At 45.9% G+C, this 24,566-nt stretch overlaps 1 protein-coding gene across 4 annotated transcripts in view; it reads left to right on the top strand.

Moving 5' to 3' along the window:
- Window positions 1-24,566, top strand: part of LOC119977295 (protein diaphanous homolog 3-like) — a 729,004-nt gene that overhangs the window by 229,302 nt on the left and 475,136 nt on the right. For all 4 annotated transcript variants that reach the window (XM_038818049.1, XM_038818051.1, XM_038818050.1 and 1 more), the window contains exons 15-16: window positions 426-530; window positions 13,657-13,953. In XM_038818049.1, the coding sequence (XP_038673977.1) occupies window positions 426-530; window positions 13,657-13,953 (402 nt within the window). The remainder of the gene's footprint in view (window positions 1-425; window positions 531-13,656; window positions 13,954-24,566) is intronic.

Below are 24,566 nucleotides of genomic sequence, written 5' to 3' on the forward strand. Positions count from 1 at the left end.
GTAGATTCTAAATAATTGATGTCCCAGCGCCAATCCTTGTGGCATTCCACTAATCACAACCGTCTAACTTTAAAATGCACATTTATCCATACTTTTTGCTTCCTGTCTATTACCCAATCTTCCATCTAATAATATAACCCTCAACTCCATGAGTCCTTATCTATGTGCTTTCTTAAGTCTCGACCAATATGTTACTAATTTAAAACAGTGGAAGTGTTCTCAGTTCACCATGCGAAAGAAACGTGTGAATAGATTTGTTTTAAAACTTCATTATAAAGGATTAATAGAAAATAATCAGAACTGGTTTATGCTGATTATGTAAGTACCACAGCATTCTAAATATTAACAGCATGCTTGATCGGGCTGGGATGTTTAGAATCAACAGAATCTGACACTTTTAAAGTTAATGTTATTTTATCTTTCAGTTTGATGAAGAATTTACAACCCGGCAAGAGGCACAGGCCCAAATGCAGAAGAAAGAAGAAAAAATCAATGAGCTTGAAGCTGAATTGCAGAATCTCAAAGCTCAGGTAATGGAGCCTACTAAATGATTTCTTTGATTTCCAAACGGTTGGTGTTTGCCATCTAGTAACGAGTTACAATGTGCAAAATTAAAATATTTATTTGGTATTCTGCTACAGTTTGGGATTTTTCAAGATGTTGCCAGCTGTCGTCTTGCAGACTTCTGTCCAAAATGCCTGAGGCTGTAAAATGCAGGGTTTCTGCAATATTAATTAACATTGTTGGTTCAAGATTAATTTCAGGTTTTATTTTGGACTCCTGCTAATTAAACCTTTTGCTCATGTTTCAGTTGGTGTTAGCGCCTGGTGTCACACATTTCCTGAGTAATTAACCACAGCGGGTAGAGGGTCCACTGCACTGAGATTCATTGCGCATACAGATCTTTATCCTAATACAGGAAATTATTTCTTCAGTTATTTATTTGGTTCGCCCCATGGTTGAGGTTTCTGTGCAGAATAAGATAACACAATATTGAATGAGAATATTCTGAAAGCTTTTCCATTTTCAAAAGTAAATTTCAAAAGTGAATAGTTAAGGCAGGCTGAACTGCAATTTTTTGAAGGATTGAGACAGCATCAGGAGAGGATGCTTAAGGATGTGCCTTATTTGAAGAGTTGTGTATTTTATTTTTATTTTTAACTATTTTAAGTATTATTGACAAATGGAAAAAGGTTATACTGCAACAGTTTTGTTTAGAAATGTAGAATCATTTGCATTTCATAAACTGTTAAAGAGGCAGACTGGAAAAACTCGAAGCCATTTTTTTTGAAGAAACAAATACAGATTTCAATGAGGCAGTCATCAAGGCTGTTTCTCACTAATATCTACAAAGAGTCAAAAGTCCAGAAGTTTCTGTTTCTATTCTATCTCAACAAAGGCTGCCTCAAAGACTGGAGTTGAACAAGTGGACAATAAAATACTCCACTGGGAAATACTGGCTGGGATTCTCCGTCCAGCGCTGCCCCAATTACGATTGGCCGGAGAATCGGGCATCAGTTGAAAATTGAGATCGGCAACGCAGCGTCATGCTCCAGTGCCCCACGCCGGTGTGGGCATGCAAAACGTACAATAGCATGCATTAACATCTCATTATCGGGCCTGACAAGATGGTCTCTGGCCTCCCACGATAATCTGCCTCCACCAGGTGGGAGGCAAGGTTCACTTGTGGCGTTTAAAATCGGGAATTGGGTACGGTGGCTGCTGAGGAAGAGAGAGGAGGTAGGTAATCTCCCCTAAAGTGCAAAGATGGGCTGACATTTGTGCTGCTGGCCATGGAGCACCTAACAGGGCCTTGGGGAATAGCAGCGGTCGACCAGGGGATGGGCCGTGAGGTCACAGCCATTGCTGCGGCCTGCAAAGCAGCCATCTGGCTGCACGCCACACTGACTGTTTCCCCACTGACTGCCAACTGTGGCTCGTAGATGTGTAGAGCGCCATTAGCCGTATGGTTGCCATCCCCCTAGAAGGCCACAGACCCCAGTCTACCCTTTGACAGGATTGGCGTGGTCCAGCACAGTCTGTGGCCACCAGGTTTTGGCACACCCCAGTGCGCCATTCTGAGACATTGCCCACTGCAGGAACACCAGAGGAGCCGTGCAGCATGCCTCAACTGGCGGACGCATGTACCGCAGCGGCGTATGTTGAAATTGCACTAGTTCCATGTGGCATCGGTGCTGACCTGAATGGCTCCGGGACCAACGTTGCCATCAGGATCATCATGATTCTGTCCCGGCATCAGCACTTAGACTTTGAAGGGTAGAATACCACCCAATGTGTTCTGTATTAGAAGTTATGCTGGTATTTCACTTGATTGTCTAGTAATCTTTGGATCATTTATAAAAGATTTGCAGTGAATCTGCGCTACAATAAATTTCTAGCTGGGGAAGTTTAGCAAATGTATGCACAAGATAATCCACACTTCAAATAGTTATGGATTGACAAATATATTAAATCCATCTCTGACAGTTTAGACTTTTTGCATCATTTTTAAAACACAAATGTTCTTCGGCTTCTGTAGTTGTATCTAATTTAATTAAAATTTGGACTAACATCCAACATGTTAAATCATGTGTGCGATTCAGTAGACTTAAGTTAAAGTCTGCTGAATGGTACATTTAGCAGGGTGTTTGACCCCGCTATTCAATGGCACTTTGCTGTTTTCTTTAGCCTCAGCGAGGAACTCCCAGTCGAGGCCACTCTAAGTCCTTTCCTACTCGCGGATTGGGGCACCATTTTTAAAGGCAGCCCCAATCTTTAGACCTCCCTCAGCACTGTGGTCTCCGGACCCCCCCTACTTCACCCAACGTACCTTGTCCAAGGTCTTTGCTTCCCCCGCACCCCTCCTCACCCCACCTCATTTGGGCAAGGCCCCCAGGCCAGACCCCTGGCATGGGCAGCCCGGCACCAGAGCACCTTGCACTGTCAGCCTGGTACCTTGGTGGTGTCGCCCAGCATTCATTAGAATATATCAACAGGTCTCTTCTGTTTCTTGTAATTTTCTCAGTGCCTTATCAAAGACTGAACCACTGTCCCTTACAATGGAAATGATGGCCAAGAGGGGCAAAGCAAGTGGAAAGAACTTGTTAACTGGAGGTTCTGCCTCTTGAGTATCAGTTGGGATTAAATGCTGTAATTTGTCATGGCGTCTGGTACATTGACTGGAGATGTACTGGTATTCCAAGATGTGAGTGTTGGTCTTACTTTGATGTTCAAGCCTGGATACCTGAAGAAGCAATGCAGCGTTGCGGAAATAGATATAACCTCACTTGGTGCTGAAGGCCATGGCAATACCTGACATAAATGAGTAAGTTTGGAATTTACATTGGATGTCGGCAAACAACAGAGATATCCAGTTTTTCCCCATCTATATCCGCGACTTGTTTGATGCCCTCTTAGCTTTCAGTTTCCTGGTCCTAACGCACTCCTTTTTACCATGACATTTATTTGTTTACGTCATTGTGCCCCACCAAGATGGTGTGAGAACTCTCTGCTTCTTCTTGGACAAGGCCCAACTAGTCCCCATGCATCACCATCCTCTTCCACCTGCCTGAGTGTATTTTCACGTTGAACAACCCCTCCATGACTTCAACTCACTTCCGCCAAACAAAAGGTGTTGCTACGAGTATCTGAATAGGTTATATCTTTACCTACCTTTTTATGGGATATATAGAACATTTTTTGCTTGAGTCCTACTCACTTACATGCATTCCCAGTACATTAATGACTTCATCACTGCCATTTTCTATAAAATTTCATCAGCTTAGATTCCAGTTTCCACCCTTCTCTGACTGTCCCTCTCAAACTGTCCCTTGCCTCCTTGACTTCAGAGTCTCCATTAATGGGGATAGGCTTTCAACCAACATTCACCATCAGGCCACTGACTCCTTAAACAATCTTAACCACACTTTCTTGCACCCTACTTCTTAAAGGGCTCTCATTTGCCAGGACAGTTAGGAAGACAAGTGCAGTGTTAGCATTCATGTCGAGAGGGCTAGAATACAAGAGCGGCAATGTATGTCTGAGGCTTTATAAGGCTCTGTTCAGACCCCATTTGGAGTATTGTGAGCAGTTTTGTGCTCCAGAGGAGGTTCACAAGAATGATCCCTGGAATGAAGAGCGTGCCCCCCCCCCCCCCCCCCCCCCCCCCCCCCCCCCCCCCCCCCCCCCTTGTTGATGTACTATTGTCAATGTTCACTGTTGATTATTCTTTTGTCTACTATGTAAATACTGTGTGCGTTCCCTTGGCCGCAGAAAAATACTTTTCACTGTACTTCGGTACATGTAACAATAAAAACCAATCAATCAATAAACCAGTACTCGTTGGAGTTTAGAAGGATGAGGGGGGATGTTATTGAAACTTGCGGGATACTGAGGAGCCTAGACAGAGTGGACGTGGAGAGGATGTTTCCACTATTTGGAAAAACTAGAACCCACGGCCACAGCCTCAGACTGAAAGGGCAGTCTTTTAAAACTAAGATAAGAAGGAATTACTTCAGCCTGAGAGTGGTGAATCTGTGGAACTCATTGCCGCAGAAGGCTGTGGAGGCCATATCACTAAGTGTGTTTAAGACAGAGATAGATAGGTTCTTGATTAATAAGGGGATCAGGGATTATAAGGGGAAGGCAAGAGAATGGGGCTGAGAAAAATATAAGGCATGATTGAATGGCGGAACAGACTTGATGGGCCCATGTCTTATGGTCTGGAGAAAAAACCCTTCACTACATAATCCACGAGTGATTTGCAAGGAAGCCAAAAGCTCGTACCAAAAAGAAAATGCTGGTGAAGCTCATACATCTGTCAAAGCTTTCAAGAATCCAAATAATTGCTGAGCTGATCTGCACAGAATGAATGAAACTAATGCAGAGAGTTTTAACAATTATCTTGGATCTCACATTGGGCTAGCCTTTCAATATTGTACAATGCAGGGTCGCTCTTTATCCAGTGAGTAATCTAGACTAATGAAGATTTTTCCACTGAGACAGCGTTATTCTTCACTTGACAGCAAGCTGGTTGTCAGAAGGAACAAACTGGCAACCCCATTATTTAATGGTCACTTGCCTTTTCCAACCATAATACTGTCACCATTCACTTTGGATGACGTAGATATAACTTAGGCTGCAGAATTTAATGATAAACTAAAGGAGGCAACACCACTTTGCTAACCTTTTATACTCTTTCCTGCCTCCAATTCAGAGTCAACTCCTTCCAGGTATTATTTAGGAGGGCTTCCAAAATGTAGCCAACTCGATGAAAAATCCAGAAGTTCTGAAATTCCAATTTCCAGAATGATGCCTCCAACGTCTAACTTGCAGCATGTGGATACCACCCAGCCCTTTAACTGCTGAACATAGCCAGAGACTCACTGACAATTTTCTTTCTAAATCCTGACACCTTGCAATCCCAAAATGGGCTACAAAATCTCAGCCTCAATGTCTAACAGTGCATTAATAATAACAAATGAAAGAAAATGTTGAAAAGTTAACATTAAAGGCACTTATGTGCATGCTCAAAACATTCATAACAAGATAGATGAAGTAATGGCACAAATGGAGATAAATTTGATATAATAGCCATTATGGTGATGCGTTGCTGCGTGACTAAGATTGAAAAAGGCTAATATATAAATTATACCTCCTTTTTCCTCATTTTTACCACCAGAGGAAATCGTTTCTATCCATTTTATCATTATCTATTCTATTTGTAATCCCTTAAAACTTTTAAGTACATGAATGTGATCACTACTTAATCTTCTGAATTCCAGGGAATGCACGCCAAGTTTGGCAACTTGTCCTTATTTAATCCTTTAAGCCGTGGTATTTTTGTTGAATCTGCACTGTACAGTCAAGGCTAATATATATTTCTTCAGGTTTGAACTCCAATCTGAATCTAATATAATTGAAGTATCGCTTTCTCACGTTTGTATTTGAACACTTTTGGGCGCCACGGTGGCGCAGTGGATTAGCCCTGCAGCCTCACGGCGCCGAGGTCCCAGGTTCGATCCCGGCTCTGGGTCACTGTCCGTGTGGAGTTTGCACATTCTCCTCGTGTTTGCGTGGGTTTCGCCACCACTACCCAAAGATGTGCAGGATAGGTGGATTGGCCATGCTAAATTGCCCCTTTTTTGGAAAAAATGAATTGAATACTCTAGATTTATAAAAAAAAGTATTTGAACACTTTTGAAATAAAAGCTAATTTCCCATTGAATGATTGCCCCTCTTATATGCTGTTCTGTTCAAAGCCAGTCAAGTCTCTACTGGCTCTTTCGAAAGATGTTTTGATTGTTTTCTCTATCTGTGCACTAGCTTTTGGTAACTAATCAGTCTCTTACTTCCCAGTCAGTTGCTAATCCATATCACAAGATTGAGGTCCGTTAGCTCAGTTGGCTAGATGGCTAATGTTTGGTTCAGAATAACACCAACATAATGTGAATTTGATTCCTGTTCTGGCTGAGCTAAACATGGGACTTGCCTCGAAAGAGAAAATGCTGAAAATCTCAGCAGGTCTGGCAGCATCTGTAGGGAGAGAGAAGAGCTGGGGCGCGATTCTCCGCTCCCGGGAAAAATCATGAAGGCCGTCGTGAACTCGGCCGAGTTTCACGACGGTCTCGGAGCCCGCTCCTCTCACCGAATTCACCCCCACCCGGGGGGGGGCTAGGAGCGGCGCTCCGTAATTCTAGGCCGCCGGGCCTTGACGCTTGCGTCAAGGTGGCGCGCCGCGAATGTCGCGACGGCGGCGCCTTTGTGACGTCAGCCACGCATGCGCAGGTTGGCCGGCTCCAACCCGCACATGCGCGGCTGACGTCACGACGGCTGACAGATCGAACCCGCGCATGCGCGGTGGCCGTCTTCCCCTCAGCCGCCCCGCAAGATGTGGCGGCTTGATCTTGCGGGGCGGCGGAGGGGAAATAGTGCGTCCGATTGAGACTCCGGGCCGACAATCGGTGGGCACCGATCGTGGGCCTGTCCCCTCCTGAGCACAGTCGTGGTGCTCATTCCCCACCAGGCCCCCTACAAGCCCCAAAACGGGCATCTCACGGCGATTTCACGACGGCAGCGACTAGGTGTTGTTGCTGCCGTCGTGAAACGGTCGCGAACTGCAGGCTGCTCGGCCCATCCGGGTCGGAGAATCGCCGGTCGCCGTGAAAAACGGCGAGCGGCGATTCTTCCGGGCGGGGGGTGGGAGAATCGCAGGGGGCGCCAGGAGGTCGTGAAATTAGTTGGGTGGCACTCCCGCGATTCTCCCACCTGGCGTGGGAGCGGAGTATCGCGCCCCTGATGTTTCGAGTCCGATGACTCTTTGTCAAAGGTAACAGACAGAAAAAGTGAGAAATATTTATACTGATGAGCGAGAATGAAAGATGCGTCATAGCCACAGAAACCCAGGGAAACCAGGTGCTAATGGCCACAGAAACCAAAGGGAAAGAGTGTTAATGGCAGTCCCCAGAGAGAACAAAAGATGTGAAAGGCCAAACAGCAGGGAAACTAACATCAGAGGATGAACTGTAGGTGTGGGGGGAGGAGAAGGGGGAAGCAAAGTGAAGAAAGGTTAAGGAAAGGTGGATAAGATGGGGGGGGGGGGGGGGGGTTAAATATATATTAAGAAAGAAATAGTAAAATACCGTTAAAATTAAATGGGATGAAAACAAATGGGTCGAGGTGGGGTAGAGCTGATCATCTGAAGTTGTTGAATTCAATGTTCAGGCCGGAAGATGCCTAACCGGAAGATGTGATGTTGTTCCTCCAGTTTGCGTTGAGCTTCACTGGAACATTGCAGCAGGCCAAGAACAGACATGTGGGCATGGGAGCAGTGTCTTTTGTTAAAATGGCAAGCAACGGGAAGGTCAGGGTCCTGAATGCGCACATACCGAAGATGCTCAGCAAAGTGATCACCCAGTCTGCGTTTGGTCTCTCCGATATAGAGGAGACCACATTGGGAGCAGCGAATGCAGTAGACCAGGTTGAAAGAGATGCAAGTGAAACGCTGCTTAACCTGTAATCAGTGTGTTGGGCCTGGAATGCTAAGCATGGAAGAGGTAAAGGGGCAGGTGTTACACCTTCTGCGATTGCATGGCAAGGTGCCATGGGTGATGGGAGAGGTACTGGGTATGGTGGAGGAGTGGGCTGGGTTATCTCAAAGAACAAAGAAAATTACAGCACAGGAACAGGCCCTTTGGCCCTCCCAGCCTGCGCCGATCCAGATCCTTTATCTAGACCTGTCTCCTATTTTCCAAAGTCTACTTCCCTCTGTTCCCGTCCGATCATGTACCTGTCTAGATGCCTCTTAAATGATGCTATCGTGCCCGCCTCTACCACCTCCGCTGGTAAAGCGTTCCAGGCACCCACCACCCTCTGCGTAAAAACTTTCCACGCACATCTCCCTTAAACTTTCCCCCTCTCACCTTGAAATCGTGACCCCTTGTAACTGACACCCCCACTCTTGGGAAAAGCTTGTTGCTATCCACCCTGTACATACCTCTCATAATTTTGTAGACCCCAATCAGGTCCCCCCCTCAACCTCCGTCTTTCCAACAAAAATAATCCTAATCTACTCAACCTTTCTTCATAGCTAGCACCCTCCATACCAGGCAACATCCTGGTGAACCTCCTCTGCACCCTCTCCAAAGCATCCATATCCTTCTGGTAATGTGGTGACCAGAACTGCACGCAGTATTCCAAATGTGGCCGAACCAAAGTCCTATAGAACTGTAACATGACCTGCCAACTCTTGTACTCAATACCCCGTCCGATGAACGCAAGCATGCAGTATGCCTTCTTGACCACTCTATCAACCTGCGTTGCCACCTTCAGGGTACTATGGACCTGAACTCCCAGATCTCTCTGTACATCAATTTTCCCCAAGACCCTTCCATTGACCATATAGTCCGCTCTTGAATTTGATCTTCCAAAATGCATCACCTCGCATTTGCCTGGATTGAACTCCATCTGCCATTTCCCTGCCCAAATCTCCAATCTATCTATATTTTGTTGTATTCTCTGACAGTTCTCCTCGCTATCTGCAACTCCACCAATCTTGGTATCGGAGGGAAAGGTCTCTGCGGAATGTTGACAGAGGGAGTGAAGGGAAGATGTGTTTGGTGGTGGCATCACACTGGAGTTGGTGAAAATGGCAGAAGATTATGCTTTGCATACGGAGGCTGGTGGGGTGAAATGTGAGAACGAGGGGGAGGGTGGGGAGTGGGCGACAGTAGTGGCACGGGAGATGGACCGCACACTATTGAGGGCCCTTTCATCTACTATAGGTGGGAAATCACGGTTGAGGAAGAAGGAACACTTTTTCGAAGCACCATTTTGGAAAGTGGCATCATCGGAGGCAAAGGAGTTGAGAGAAAGGGATGGAGTACTTACAGGGTGTAGGGTGCGAAGAGCTGTAGTCCAGATAGCTGTGGGAGCCAGTGGGCTTGTAGTGGATATCAGTGGATAGTCCATTGCCGGAAATGGAGACAGAAAGATCAAGGAAGGGAAGGGAAGTGTCTGAGATCGACCAGGTGAAAGTGATGGAGGGGTGGAATCTTGCCTCTTCACCCTGCTCCTGAGAGTGGAAGGCAATGGCCTGGAAAAACTTTGACGGGCTGAACAAAGGAAAACTCTAAGGAATTTTTAAAACTACAAAAATGGCAAGAGAAGAACTCTGGAAAGTGTAGGGCCAATTCAGGACCATATTGGTAATCTGTGTGTGGACCCGGAAGGTATGGGTACAGTCCTCAATTAATACTTTGCGTTGGTCTTCATAATGGAAAAAGATGATGCAGGTATCGACATCAGGTTGGAGGACTGTTAGAGGAAATTAATCTAGAGAGAGCAAGGGGGTACTAGCTGATTTGGCAGCCTTAAAAATAGATAAATCCGCAGGCCTGAATGAAATGTATTGCAGGCTGCTGAGAGAAGCTAGATGTGAGATATCAGTGGCACATCCAAATCTCTCTGGCCACAGGTGAGGTGCCAGAGGATTGGAGAACTGCTAACCTTGTCTAATTATTAAAAAATGGAGGCAGGGATAGACCAGGAAATTATCGGTCAGTCAATCTAACCTTGGTGGTGAGGAAGCCGCTAGAAAGAATTCTGAGGGACAGTCCATATCTGTGATTAGATAGACACGGATTAATCAGGGTTAGTCAGCATGGATTTGTTAAGGGAAGGTCCGTGTTGTAGGAGAATATCGGGGACCATATATTATATATATTTATTTATTCACATGTCGGTTCACATTTGGTTTAATCGTGGGATAAATGTTGGTTTCAGCGCTGAATAAATGTTGGTTTAATCGCGGGATAAATATAGAAATGCACAAAAGCAAGTCTGACCTCACTGGAAAATAGAGAAGGGTTAATTCAGACATCCAGGCAGGTAGCAATCAACATATGCTAACTACATCCACAATGGTAAAAGCCTGAAAGACCCGTTTGAATTAACAAAACAATCAGGGAAACTGGACTAAGACAGACAGGCTATTCGAAAATCCAGAAAAGATCGTTATCTCTGGACGAACATACAGGGGAGGCCGTTAACACCACATCACAGCTAAGAAGAACCCTTTGACATGCTAAATAAAGGCCAGGAATTGTCAGGAGATACAATTATCAGGGCTGTTTCAAACCATGTCTGTACTTAACAAGATTATACAAACCATCCGGCATTCAGTAAAACAAATCAATATGTTAATAAGTTTTACGATGTTTTTACAACTATCTCAACTCAGTAAAACAATTTACATATCGATACGGAACTTTACGACATCGGACAGTATAACTGACAATTGCAATGTACAATCGGGGAGAGACACTGACCCGCAGGAACCTGCAGCGTTCAGGCCTGAGCAGCTGTGTCTCCCATATGCATGTGAAATAAAGCCTTTTCCTGAAAGCTCGAGTCTCCAGGACTAAACTTTCATTCCTTCCACTATCGTGTTTGGCAAATTTAATCAATTTTTTTGAGGAGGTAACCAGGGGTGTTGATGAAGGTATTGCATTTGATGTGACGTTTTTGCAGGTAGCAGAGGATGATGGTAGAAGAATGTTTCTATGACTGCAAGTCTGTTTCCAGTGGGGCTTAGCAGGGCTCTGTGCTGGGGCTCTTGATATTTGTGGTGTACATTAATGATTTTGACTAAAATGTAGTGGACATGATCATGAAGTTCGTGGATGACACAAAAATTGCTAGGGTGATAAATAATGAAAACGATAGCCTTCGACTGCAGGAGGATATCAATGGACTGATGAGGTGGGCAGAGAAATGGCAAATGAAGTTCAGTCCGGAAAAGTGTGAGGTAATGTACTTAGGGAGGCCTAAAAAGGTAAATGATAATTATGAATGATAAGGGCAGCACGGTAGCACAGTCATGCTGGAACTGTATAAAATATTAGTGAGGCCACAACTGCAGTTTTGCTTACCACATTATGGGAAGGATGTGATTGCATTGGAGAAGATGCAGTGGAGACTGAGCAGGATCATGTCTGGGCTTGAGGGTCTGAGCTATGAGGGAATATTGAATAGGCTGGGGTTGTTTTCCTTAGAGCCGTGAAGGTTGACAGGGGACCAGACAGAGATGTATAAGATTATGATGGGCATAGATAGGGTCGATGGGAAGGTGCTTTTAGCAGAAGGGTCATTAACCAGGAAGCATAGTTTTAAAGTAAGAGGTAGAAGTCTTAAGAGGGAAGTTGAGGAGCCACTTTTTCACTTAGAGGATGGTGGGAGTCTGGAACTCACTGTCTGAAAGGGTGATTGAGCATAAATTCTCATAACATTTAAGAAGCCTTTAGCTATTCACATGTGCTGCCCTAACCACCAGGGCTGTGAGCCAGATGTTGAAAAATTGGATTAGTGTAGTCAGATCTTTGTTGACCGACGTGGACACGATAGACTGAATCGCTTCATTATGCCCTATAGGGACACCTCTATGGATAAATGGTCGCTTAGCAGGACACCTCAGTCCTGTCAAGTACATACCTTGCGGCACATTGGAACTCCAGGTTTCACTTTAGGGTAACTGGTCCATTTAAGTTGATTAATACTTTGCGTAAGTGTATTATGGTCTTGTACTGGGCAATCATAAACAAAACGTACTGGAAAATGAAAGCAACATTGCTGTGTACTATTATAACAGGATACTTGAAGGAAAGTGTGGATAGAAATTATTTTATGATTTTAGTTAAGTAAGATAGTGAAAGCCTGCCTTCTGAAAGTGATGATGACATGTTCCAGGTTTGAGTGACTGATAGCCTTGTTTCACTATACTGTTATCTTCACTAAAATGTTCTGATTGTTGATTGCTTTGTCCCTGTTTCTAAGTTGGTCTGATTTCCTGTCACACTATGTGGACTTGGTGTTATACTGTGTAAATGTCTCACTTTTGTAATTTGTGAGCTTGTTCAGTCAACATCCTTAACTTGCAAATTTTAAACTGGAAAGAAATGAAATCTTGACTGTCATGAAAGAATAGTTCTTGCTGGTTTGGCATGAACAGTCATTGAGTTCCCCGATAATTCAGTGGATTTTCATAATGACCAGTAGAGCTGTATAAACAGAAAAGATCTTGGGTTTCGTCCACAGCCTCTCCTGTATTTTCTTGGGACTGCAAAAGGCGTACTGCCACTAGCCTTACTTTGTCTGGATTATGAAATAAGAACCATTCGCTTCTGATGGTCAGCCAATGATACCACTTAGAAATGCCTCCGACTGACGAACAGTTTGCCAGACTCTCGGGCCAGGATTCTCCAATATCCTGGCTAAGTGTTGGCTAACTGTTGACGTCGGCGTAAACACTGGAGTGTTTCACGCTGGCGTCAATGGGCCTCTTGGCTCAGCGATTTAGTGGCCCACAGGGAGCCAGCCCTTGACACTGGAGGGTCTGCGCATGCATGTGGTGCCTTTTCCGTGCCGGCAGAGTGGGCCCACGCGGAAGGCGCACACAAGATCGCGCGTGCGCGCCTGCCGATCGGTAGCCCCTGATCACGGGCCTGGCCATTGTGCAGGCCCCACCCCCCTTCTGGAGTCTGATCCCCCCGCCCCCCACCACGACATCCACCGCGGAGGCGGGTCCGAGATCCCGCCGAGCGGTACCAGATTGGAACCACGCCGGCGGGAACTCGGCCGGTCGATCGTGGAGAATTGTGGCGGAGAATTGTGTCCTGGCTTCGGAGCGGCTTGGTGGAAATTTCCGGCGTCACCGCCGATTCTCCGACCCGGCGCAGGCTCGGAGAATCCTGGCCCCTGTCTCAGCCATTTGCTTGAGGGTGAGCAGTATTTTTTAAAAAATAAATTTAGATTACCCAATTATTTTTTTCCAATTAAGGGGCAATTTAATGTGGCCAATCCACCTAACCTGCACATCTTTGGGCTGTGGGGGCGAAACCCACACAGACACTGGGAGAATGTGCAATCTCCTCACAGACAGTGACCCAGGTCCAGGATTCGAACCCAGGTCCTCAGCGCCATAGGCAGCAGTGCTAACCACTGTGCCACCGTGCTGCCCGAGTATTAATGGAACCATAATCAACAAGGAGTTCAAACCTTCATGAAGCCAAGGGAGGAGACTGGCAAAAATATTTTCATGCAATGTTAGATTTTAATTCTATGTATTGTTATGTTTTATTTATATCCATTTTTCTCTCTCAGCTTTCGGCATTGCCACCTGATGTAAGGGCCACTGTGACTGGCGCACAAAACAAAGTCAGACACAACAATTCTCTTTCTTCAAATCTTTGTGGAGGGCCACCACCGCCACCGCCTTCATTGATATCTGGGTCTCTGCCGCCTCCGCCACCGCCTCCGCCACCACCTCCCCCGCCACCACCAGCGACAGGGTTGAAGGAAGGACACTGGTCTCCAACACCTCAAACATTACCACATGGATTGAAACCTAAAAAGAAATTCAAACTCGATATCAACATGAAGAGAGTCAACTGGTGTAAGGTATGTAAAAATAACTGCTTTAGTAGAAACTGTTCCATGAACAGTGATGAAACAATCTTTTTGATATCGTCTTAATAATGTGACTGTCTTTTTTCATAAAAAACTAATTGCTTTGTTTTTTTCTCATTAGTAATACATTTACATATGCATATTACTACATAGATTCACCTTTCTTGCAAATTTTACATTTCTGACATTTCTGATATTAGATTTATTAGTCTTCCTTGCTGGTTGTTTCAAACATGTGTAATCCATTTACTGTTAAATATAACAGGTTACTATCAGAAAATTGAGTTTGAAAGTTCAATCGAAGTTTATACTGATTGAGTAGGATTTCAAATCATAGTCATGCAATCTTTAGTTTATATATGAGATGTTTATTCCCATTCTTATTGACAACTTCAATTGAAAGTTAACAGTTCCATATCTTTCGCCCAATATAAGTGGAGAACAATGATTACTACTTGATGCATTTTATTAGAATAGTGATTTCACAGTAGAAGTACTTTTATCTAGATGCTTCTGTCATTGTTTAATTTTAGCTGTCAAATGCAGGTTTCCACTACAGCACTCTTAAGAAAACAGTGAAGTTAAAGCATGCATGTTAGTGACCCATCACATTCCGAACTCTCTTCAGTTCTGGAGAAAAATCATATTGGACTCAAAACATTAATTCTGTTTCTCTCGCCACCAATATGAACATGCTTGATTGTTAACCTCCCACTGAAGTAACCTAACAAACTACTTAGTTGTATCAGAATGCTAGAATAAATAGACAGCAACAATTTGAGAACCACCTGCAGCTGCACTAAATGCCAACCAAACCCCATGTCCTGATAATTTTTTAAAAAACAAGATAGCAGGAGATTGACCAGGTGCAAGGCAGCACAAATGAGTGACAAAACTTGGATTGGAGTAGCAGTTGAAGGGTGATGAGTCATAACAAAGATGGAATTTTTATTTATTTTCAAACTGGAGTAGGGCTAGACAAGGAACTGGCAAAACATTAAGGTGCGATTACAACATTTCTAATTCGGTGGGGAGAGTGAAAGCTGATCTGGCAAGGTGGGATAGTCTTCCTCTGTCATTGGCGGGTCGGGTACAGGTGGTTAAAATGAATGTGCTGCCGCGATTCCTGTTTATTTTTCAATGCCTGCCGATTTCCTGCCAAAGGCACTTTTTAGAGAGATTAAAGGGATGATTACCTCGTTCATATGGGGAGGGAAGGTGGCCAGAATTGAAAATGTGCTACTACAGAGAGGAAGGCAGGCAGGGGGTTTGGCTCTTTCGAACCTTATGTATTATTACTGGACGGCGAATGTGGAGAAGCTATGGGGCTGGATCAGAGGGGTTGACTCCCAATGGGTCAGAATGGAGGAGATTTGGGTAGGGGGTTAGGATTAAAAGCACTAACAACAGTGCCGCTTCCGACGGCCCTGGGGAGATACTCGGGCAGTCCGGTAGTAATAGTTTTGTTGAGAATTTTTGACAGGCAGTTTTGACAGCAACATTAGTGGGTGTCATATATAAACCCACAAATTGTACTGGTGAGGTTGGGAATGGCATGAAACAAGAAATTAGAGATGCATGTAATAAAGGAATATCGGTGATCATGGGTGATTTTAATCTTCACATAGATTGGCAAATCAAATTAGCCACAATGCCGTAGAGGAGGAATTCCTTGAGTGTATACGGGATGGTTTTCTTGACCAATATGTGGAGGAACCAACGAGAGAGCAGGCCATCTTAGACTGGGTGCTGTGTAATGAGAAGGGAATCATTGACAATCTGGCTGTACGAGACCCCTTGGGGATGAGCGACCATAACATAATAGAATTTTCTATCAAGATGGAGAGTGAAGTAGTTGATTGGGAGAATAGGGTACTGAATCTTAATAAAGGGAACTATGAGGATATGAGGCGTGAGTTTGCCTTGATAGATTGGGGAAAGTTACTTAAAGGGATGACGGATAGACAATGGCAAACATTCAAGGAACGTATGGAGGAACTATAGCAACTGTTCATTCCTGTATGGCACAAAAGCAAAGGGGGTAAGAGGGCCAATCTATGGCTTACAAAGGAAATTAGAAATAGTATCCATTGCAAGGAAGAAGCATACAGATTGGCCAAGAAAAATAATAGGTCTGAGGATTGGGAGCAGTTTAAAATTCAGCAAAGAAGGACGAAGGGATTGATTAAGAAGGGGAAAGTAGAGTACAAAAGGAAGCTTGCAGGGAACATAAAGACTGACACTTTCTACAGACATGTGAAGAGAAAGAGATTGGTAAAGAGGAATGTGGGCCCACTACAGACAGACAAACAGGGGAATGTATAATAAGGGACAAAGAAATGGCTGAGCAATTGAATACATACTTTGGTTCTGTCTTCACAAACGAGGACACAAATCAGATCCCAGAAATGTTGGTGAATGAAAGGTTTAGTGAGAGGGAAGAACTGAGGGAGATCAACATTAGTAGAGAAATGGTGCTGGGAAAAGTGGTGGGATTGAAGGCGGATAAATCCCCAGGGCCTGAGAATCTGCATCCCAGAGTGCTTAAGGAGGTGGCTCTGGAAATAGTGGATGCATTGGTGGTCATCTTCCGGGATTCTATAGACTCTGGAACTGTCCCTGCAGATTGGAGGGTAGCTCATGTCACTATGATATTCAAAAAAGGAGGTAGAGTGTGTAGCCACCTAAGATGGACCCTGGGCTACAAAAATGGAGAACTGCTAAGGCTGCAGGGAGAAAACAGTCTTAGCAAGGACAAGCAGTTTGCAGAAGGCTAATTAGCATTCTGCACGTACAGAGCTTAAGGTCGAATCATTCTGGCGTATTAAGTCCCGGGGGGGCAGAAAAGATGGTGTGATTCCCGCTGGGGGGGGGCAGGATGACTGAACGTGTGATCGTCAGCCGTTCAGCTCATTAGTTACGCATAGGCGAGGAGCTTGGTGAATGCGAGCAGAAAACCTCCTCCCCCACTGTTATCTCATGGGGTCAAAAGTCTTGGCACCTGGATGCACACGTTCAATGCAAACTATGAGCTTCACATTACACTTCTAGAGTCCTTATGGGTGCAGCTTGTAAGGGAGAAGCTGGCATATGTTTGCAACCATACTCCGGGATGTATGCCATCCCTTCCGTCAATGTCTTCCCTCATATATAGATACGAATGCCACCTGCAATGCACCTATCATTGCTCTCTGTTGCATTGTACCGTGAATGCCAGCATTTTGATTTCTCGAGGCCTTGTTGCCTCTCACTGCTCATAATCTTGCTTCTCCTGGGCTGTGATGTGGCCTCCTTCTCAGCTGGATGAGAACCATTACCAAGAGGTCCCTTTAACCGGCCACTTGTGCTGACCTTGAACTCCAACTACCTGAAAAGACTGCATCCACTTCAAAGGATCTCAGTGAATGACTAACTGCTTGGCCAAGGTCAGTTTGGGTAAAATGTTGTGCGTCACTGTTCAAACTTACTCCACTACTTTCTATCCTCCGGCATCCACCAACTTCTTGTCTGTCACCCATGAACCTCCCCTGTTATCCTGTATCCCATCATGATCCAGCTGCATTTACCATCCCTCCTCTCAGAGCTGACACCTGTGTTATGGGCCAGGGTTTAGAGAACCCCAAGTGTATCATGGAGTTCACCTGACCCACAACTTTTAATAGATTGTGGTATGGGGAGCACACGGCCCACTCTACAGGTGTGGTACAGCAGAAATGGAAAAGTGTTTTGCTTTAAAAAATGTTTATTCAATTAACTCAAGTTAACCTTTTAAAAACAAACAGTGAACATCTTAGCAACCATCAATTCAAAAACAACCCCCCAAAGAATACAACACTAAGTAATCCTTTAAGCTTTCCTTTTAACATCCAGAAGACTTAAAACAAAACTTTTAACAGAAGCACATCAGGTTAACGTCACTACTGAGAGCAGTTATTAGTTTTAAATCACCAAAGGATTGATTTACAGTCTTTGTATTACAGAGAGAGAGAGACTCATACACCTGGCTGTGACTGCAGCTTTCAGCTCTGAAAACGAAACTAAAACACACCCTGCAGCAAACAGCCTAAAATGAAAGTAAAAAGCTGACGGGCAGCCCCGCTCCACGCACTCTGACATCACTGTAGCAATAAACACCCATTTCTTAAAGGTACTCTCACATTACACCTGTTACCGTCCCCATGCGCAGCCTGACCTTGCCTCCTCCTGTTTTGAGCCACCTGTTTTGTCCCCTTCCATCACTCTTCTGATGAGACCTTCATCTGCCTGGCTCTCATCTGAGACCTGCCACCCGATCACATTAAACAACACACCACCACCCTCTTCCCCTGACAGTGACTATACCCCCAATCACCAGTACTCACAGTTCTCCCCCAGGGCCACACCATCAACATCACTGACCTTGCCCTCTTGAGACACTCCCATCCCCCTTTCTCCAGATGCTCCCCAACCCCTCTCCATTGGACACTCTCTCTTCCCTGGATATTCTCATCCTCTCCTCACTTCCTGGGACGTGCAATTACTCTCTCTCTTTCACATTCTGCAGGCCCTTTCTCCTGCCCCCCTTCCGCAGACATTTTGCCCATCAGCTTATCCAACCTTCGTGCCATCCTCCCAATCTACCTGATCTTTGCCTACCTTCCTTGTTCAGCCTTGGTGCAGCATCTGCATGAAGCACTTGAATTAAGTTATATGTGCTCTCCAAGAAGGGGAATGCAACATCTAGGGATCTCAAAGTCATTGAAGAGGTGAAGCTTGCAAGGTGCACGATTGTTGTATGCAGACGTAAAGCTGAACATTTTAATTTCTTGTTGGCGGGGAGCTTAATTTGTAGGGTAAACCTACTTCTGGCAAGGCGACTTTTAATGAGCATGCATGAGACGCTAATTCATACAAATATAGTTCCCAACATTTTTCACCTTTAACTCGCCTTGATAGTTGGGAGAATAGAATTCCAACAATCCTGCTGTCGGGGTAACAGATTTTTTGTCTCCTGCCAAATTAAGTGCCCCTGCCTGCAATGATTCTCGCTGATAGTGGGAGCGAAAAATTGCACCCTCGGTTTTTACGTGCAAAAATCACTTTTGTTCACTTCTGAGAGCTGCAGAGACATCAGGCAGACTTCTTTTGGCCCTGTTCTGGCAGGGGCGGGGTGGAAAATGTGGTGAGGCTTCAAAAGTTCATTGATTACTGTCCACTGGTTGAAGGGGCAGTAAAATTTTTCTATTTGTGCACAACATTTGCTTTTAGTCAGAAATTTTAATTTGTATTTCAGTAGCATATGTATGTATTTGAAAACAGTTTGTGATTTTGTCCATTTTATATTTGTTTTTATGGGGTTTCTTTGCTGCCTAAATATTTCATTGATTTTTCAGATTAAAGCAAAGCCTCAAAACTCTTCAAATATAAACCATGGTATTTAGTTAAATCCACTTAAGAGCAAGCCAATGAACCATTGTAATTTTTTTAGAATTATAAGAAAGGCCAAGACGATCAAAAATGCCTTATTTGAGGAAAGACTGGAACTATATTTTTTAATCTGCAGAAACATGATAGCCACTTACAATTTGATAAAGGTAGATAGCTAGTATGCGATACACTTGGTTGTTTTATTTGTCATTGTTGAAGTAAATTTAGATGGCAAGTAAAATTCCTTTAAAAATAATTTGAAAGCATTTTTTTGATTGTAATTAATATTGAATAGTTCCCTAACAGCACTGCATTTCTTGATTAGAAGCATCAGTGTGTAGTAACCAGTTCTTGAAACAGGGAAAAAAGTAGCAAATTCTTCACTGAAGCACCCTACATCAAGTGAGCATTCATTTATTTTTACTGATGAAAGGCCATCAACCTGAATTGCTAATTATTTCTCTCCACAGATGATGCTGACCTGCTGATTATTTCCCGCATTTTCACATTTTATTCTTGTTATGTGGTAACATCATTTAAGGTGGATTAAGTGAGAGTGTGGAATAATTCCATAACCTGGATTTAAAGTTCGATCAGGCTGATGAGTTTAAGATCTCCTCTCTATGCTGGCTGTAAGAGTTGTATATAAACTTTTTTTGGACCTAAACCAGTTGTTGGTGTTTGGGGACCACCAAATACAGCCACATGGATTTGAACGCAAAGTTGTGACCCTGTACCAGGGAACAAGGCAACCGCAGAGATTGCAACTCCCTGCTAATCATCGTGGGAAAAGTATTTTCCCGTGTTGCCCTTGTCAGAGTGCAGATCTGGCTAAACACATCTACTCAAAACCAGGCGTGGTTTCAGAACTGTAAAATCTACAATTGACATGAATGTCTCAGTTCAGCAGTTGCAAGAACATGAATACAGTAGACCATGATATAGTACCTTCATTGAGCTCACCAATGTGAGCTCAACTGTGTGAGCAGAGGCAATCTCTTTGATCTGCTGGAGAAAGTAGGCTGCTCAACAAAGCTTTTTTTAAAAAAAAATCTTTTTATTGGCTTTTCTCATATTTGTAAACAGTTGTTGCTTATATACATTACATTTTCTTGCCCGCGCTAGTTTGCTTTATTTTACAGAGAGGTTTGTTTTGTCTTTCATTTAATTAACCGTGCGTAGATTTTGCTGCCCTCTGGATCGGTCTATGATATCCCCCCTTCCTCCTTCCCCCATTGGTTTCAGCACCCTTCCTCGTCTCTTGTGGTTTCCCCATCCCCCCCGGATTGCGCAGTCCTTTGGGTCTTCATCCTTTTTTTTCCCCTGGCTTACTCCTCATTGATGGTTCTGGAACAGGCCAACGAACTGCCTCCACGTATCCAGAAAGCCTTCCACTGACCCTCGGATGGCGTACTTAATCTTCTCCAGTTGGAGAAATTCCGAGAGGTCAGCGAGCCAGTCTGCAGCTGTGGGTGGTGCTGCCGATCGCCAGCCGAGCAGGATTCTCCGGCGTGCGATTAGAGAAGCAAAAGCAAGGGCGTTGGCCCCCTTCCCCATGTGTAGCTCTGGCTGCTCTGATACCCAGAAAATTGCCACTATTGGGCATGGCTTCACCCTCACCCCCACAACATTGCCTTGGAGAAGGCTGTCCAGAACCCAGCAAGCTTGGGGCAAGCCCAAAACATGTGGGTGTGGTTGACCGGTCTCCTCTGGCACCGCTCACTCCACCTCTGGGAAGAACCTGCTCAATCAAGTTCTGGTCAGATGTGTTCTGTGCACCACTTTGAGCTGCATTAGGCTTAGCCTTGCGCAGGACGAGGTGGAGCTCACCCTGCTTGCTTCGCTCCAGAGTCCCCATCCTACCTCTGTCCCCAGTTCGTCCTCCCATTTTTGTCTGGTCCTGTCCATTGGTGTTTGGGCTCTGTCCAGTAGCTGTCCGTATATTTTCCCACATAGCCCCCCCCCCCTTGTCGCTGCTTGTGCCTATCAGGTCTTCTAGTAGTGTTACCCTACTGTCTCTTTGCGGAGGAAGCAATTTATTTGGAGGTGTCTCAATTTTTGTCCTTTTGCTAGTTTCCATTTCCTTGTCAGTTCGTCCAGTGTCGCCAGTCTGCGCCCTACGTGAAAGTCCCCGACCGTCAGTGTGCCCCCGTTCCGCCTCCATCTTTTGAAAGTGGTACCTCGCATGGCTGGGGGGAATCTTTGATTGCCGCAGATGGGGGCCATAAGGGACATTTTGGTTATCCCAGAGTGCTGTCTCAATTGGGTCCACATTCTCGCCGTGGCCGCTTCCACTGGGCTCGTTGTGTAGCTTGTTGAGGAGGATGGGAGAGCTGCTGTGGCCAAGGCCTGGAGGGTTGTTCGTTTACAGGATGCCTCCTCCATTTGTACCCAGTCTGTGTCGGGTTCTTGTACCCACCCCTTCATTTTTTCTGCCGTTGCTGCCCAGTGGTGGTGTTGTATGTTTGGTAGAGCCAAGCCCCCTCTGACTTTCCCTCTTTGCAGTGTCGGCTTGGGAATTTTCGGGTTCTTATCCCCCCCACCCACACAAACGCCATGATTATACTGTCTATGTTTTGTAAAAAGGCCTTTGGGATGAAGATCGGGATGGATCTAAACAGGAAGAGGAACCTTGGCAGTACGTTCATCTTGATAGTCTGCACTCGTCCCGCCAGGGAGAGTGGGAGTGAGCCCCACCATTGAAGGTCTTTTCTTACTTCCTCCACCAGGCTGGTCAGGTTCCACTTTGGATCTGTGTTCAGTCTCTGGGTATTTGGATCCCCAGGTGACGGAATCTGTTCTGGGCCGTTTTGAACGGGAGCCCCTTCAGCTCTGTCCCTCCCCCTTTTGGATTCACTGCAGATGTCTCGCTTTTGCCCAGGTTAAGTTTGTAGCCCGAGAAGGTTCCAAACTCTTTCAGTATTTGCAGTATTGCCTTCAGTCCCTCCTGTGGCTTCGAGACATAGAGGAGCAGGTCATCTCCATGGAGTGAGACTCTGAGCTCTCTGTCTTCTCTCCGGATTCCCTTCCCTTCCCGCAGGGCTATCGCCAGGGGTTCGATCGCTAGCGTGAACAAGAGTGGGGACAGGGGGCAGCCCTGTCTTGTCCCTCTCTGCAGCTGGAAGTATTCAGAGCTGGTGGTGTTAGTTCGGACACTCGCTTTGGGAGCATTGTACAAGAGCCTCACCCAGGTGGTAAATCCCGCTCCTAGCCCAAAGCGTTCCAGTACCTCGAGGAGGTAGCTCCATTTGACTCTGTCAAAGGCCTTTTTTGCATCCAGGGAGACGATCACCTTTGGTGTTCTCTCCCAGGGGGGGAGGGGCGGTCATTATCACATTCAATAGCCGCCTGATGTTCGCTGCGAGCTGCCTACCTTGACAAACCCCGTTTGGTCCTCTGTGACCATCTCTGGTACGCAGCCCTCCAGTCTTTTGGCCAGGACCTTTGCGAGTATTTTTGCATCCACGTTCAGCAGTGAAATGGGTCTGTATGATTCAGTCAGGTCTTTATCTTTTTTGGGTATCAGCGAGATTGTGACCTGCGCTAGAGTGGGGGACAGGGTGCCCCCTGCCAGTGAGTCCACAAACATGTCCCTTAGGTTTGGGGCCAGGACTGGTGCGAATTTTTTGTAGAAGTCCGTCGGGAACCCGTCTGGTCCCGGTGCCTTCCCCGCCTGCATGGAGCTGATGCTTTCCATGATTTCTCCCAGGTCTATTGGTGCTTCCAATCCCCCCCGTCGGTCTTCCCCCACCACTGGTAGTTCCAGTCTGTCTAGGAACTGTTTTGTTCCTGCATTCCCCGGTAAAGGTCTCGAATGCCCGATTGACCTCCTTTGGCTCTGTTACCAGTCTGCCTCTGTTATCCTTAACCTGCGCTATTTCCCTCGTGGCTGCCTGCTTTCTCCGCTTGTGAGCCAATAGGCGGCCAGCCTTGTCTGTGTTCGTAGAAGGTCACCCGTGTGTGGCGGAGTTGGTACACTGCTTTCCTGGTGGATAGCAGCTTAAAGTCCATTTGAAGCTTTTTCCTCTCCGCCAGCAGCCCTATGGTCGGGGCCTCGGAGTATTTTCTATCGACTTCCAGAATGGAGTCCACTAGCTGATGCCTGGCCACCCTCTCTTCCCTATCTCTACTTGCCTTGTAGGCTATGGTCACTCCTCTGATCAAAGCCTTCAGTGCCTCTTAAAACCTGGAGGGTGAGACCTCCCCGTTTTGGTTGTTACTAACGTAATCGCCTGTGACCTGCGATATTTTTTGGCAGAAAGCCTTGTCGACCAGGAGGTCCGTGTCCAGCCTCCATGTGGGGCGCTGGGCCCGGCCTGTCTCCAACCTCACATCCATATAGTGTGGAGCGTGGTCGGAGATGACAATCGTGGAGTAGTCCGTTCCCGTAATCCCTGGAAGCACCGATTTCCCCACTGCAAAGAAGCTGATACGGGTGTAGACCTTGTACACCTGCGAAAAGAACGAGAACTCCTATTCTCCCAGGTGCAGGAACCTCCATGGGTCCACCGCCCCCATCTGTTCCATGAAGGCCCCTAGCTCCCTAGCCATGCCAGACTTTTTCCCCGTTCTGGGGTTTGATTGGTCGTTCAGTGGGTCCAGCATGCAGTTGAAGTCGCCCCCCCATAATCAGTCGGTGTGTGTCAAGGTCGGGGATTTCCGTGATGGTCTTCTTTATAAATTCTGTGTCGTCACAGTTGGGGACATACACATTTACCAGTACGACCGGTGCCCCTTCCAGGACACCGCTGACCCCTGGGTCCGTAACTGTCTTGGTTCCTGTAACCTTGTCCTTTTGCTAATTAGTATTGCTGCCCTCCCTAGCCCTCATCCCGTGGCATGAGTGGTAAGTCTGTCCCACCCAACCCTTTCTTACCAGCAGTCGGTCCTTCTCCCTCAGGTGTGTCTCTTGTAGATAGTTTGTGTCTGCTTTTAAGCTTCTTAGGTGGGCGAATACTCTGGATCTTTTCACTGGGCCGTTGAGTCCCCTTGCATGCCAGGTAACAATCCTGGTGGGGGGTTTCTGACCCCCCGGTCCTTTGGGATCACCCATACTTACCTGGTGGACGCACCCCTGCACTCCGGGGTTTCCCTTTGCTAGGGGGCCGTCGGAAATGGCCAGGGTCACCACTCTCCCTATGGGGTCGGGCCCCAGCGCTCGGGAGGGGGGGGGGGGGGGGGGTTTCCCTTTGCCCAGG

This window comes from Scyliorhinus canicula, chromosome 14, assembly GCF_902713615.1.
Source record: "Scyliorhinus canicula chromosome 14, sScyCan1.1, whole genome shotgun sequence".
NCBI lineage: Eukaryota > Metazoa > Chordata > Chondrichthyes > Carcharhiniformes > Scyliorhinidae > Scyliorhinus > Scyliorhinus canicula.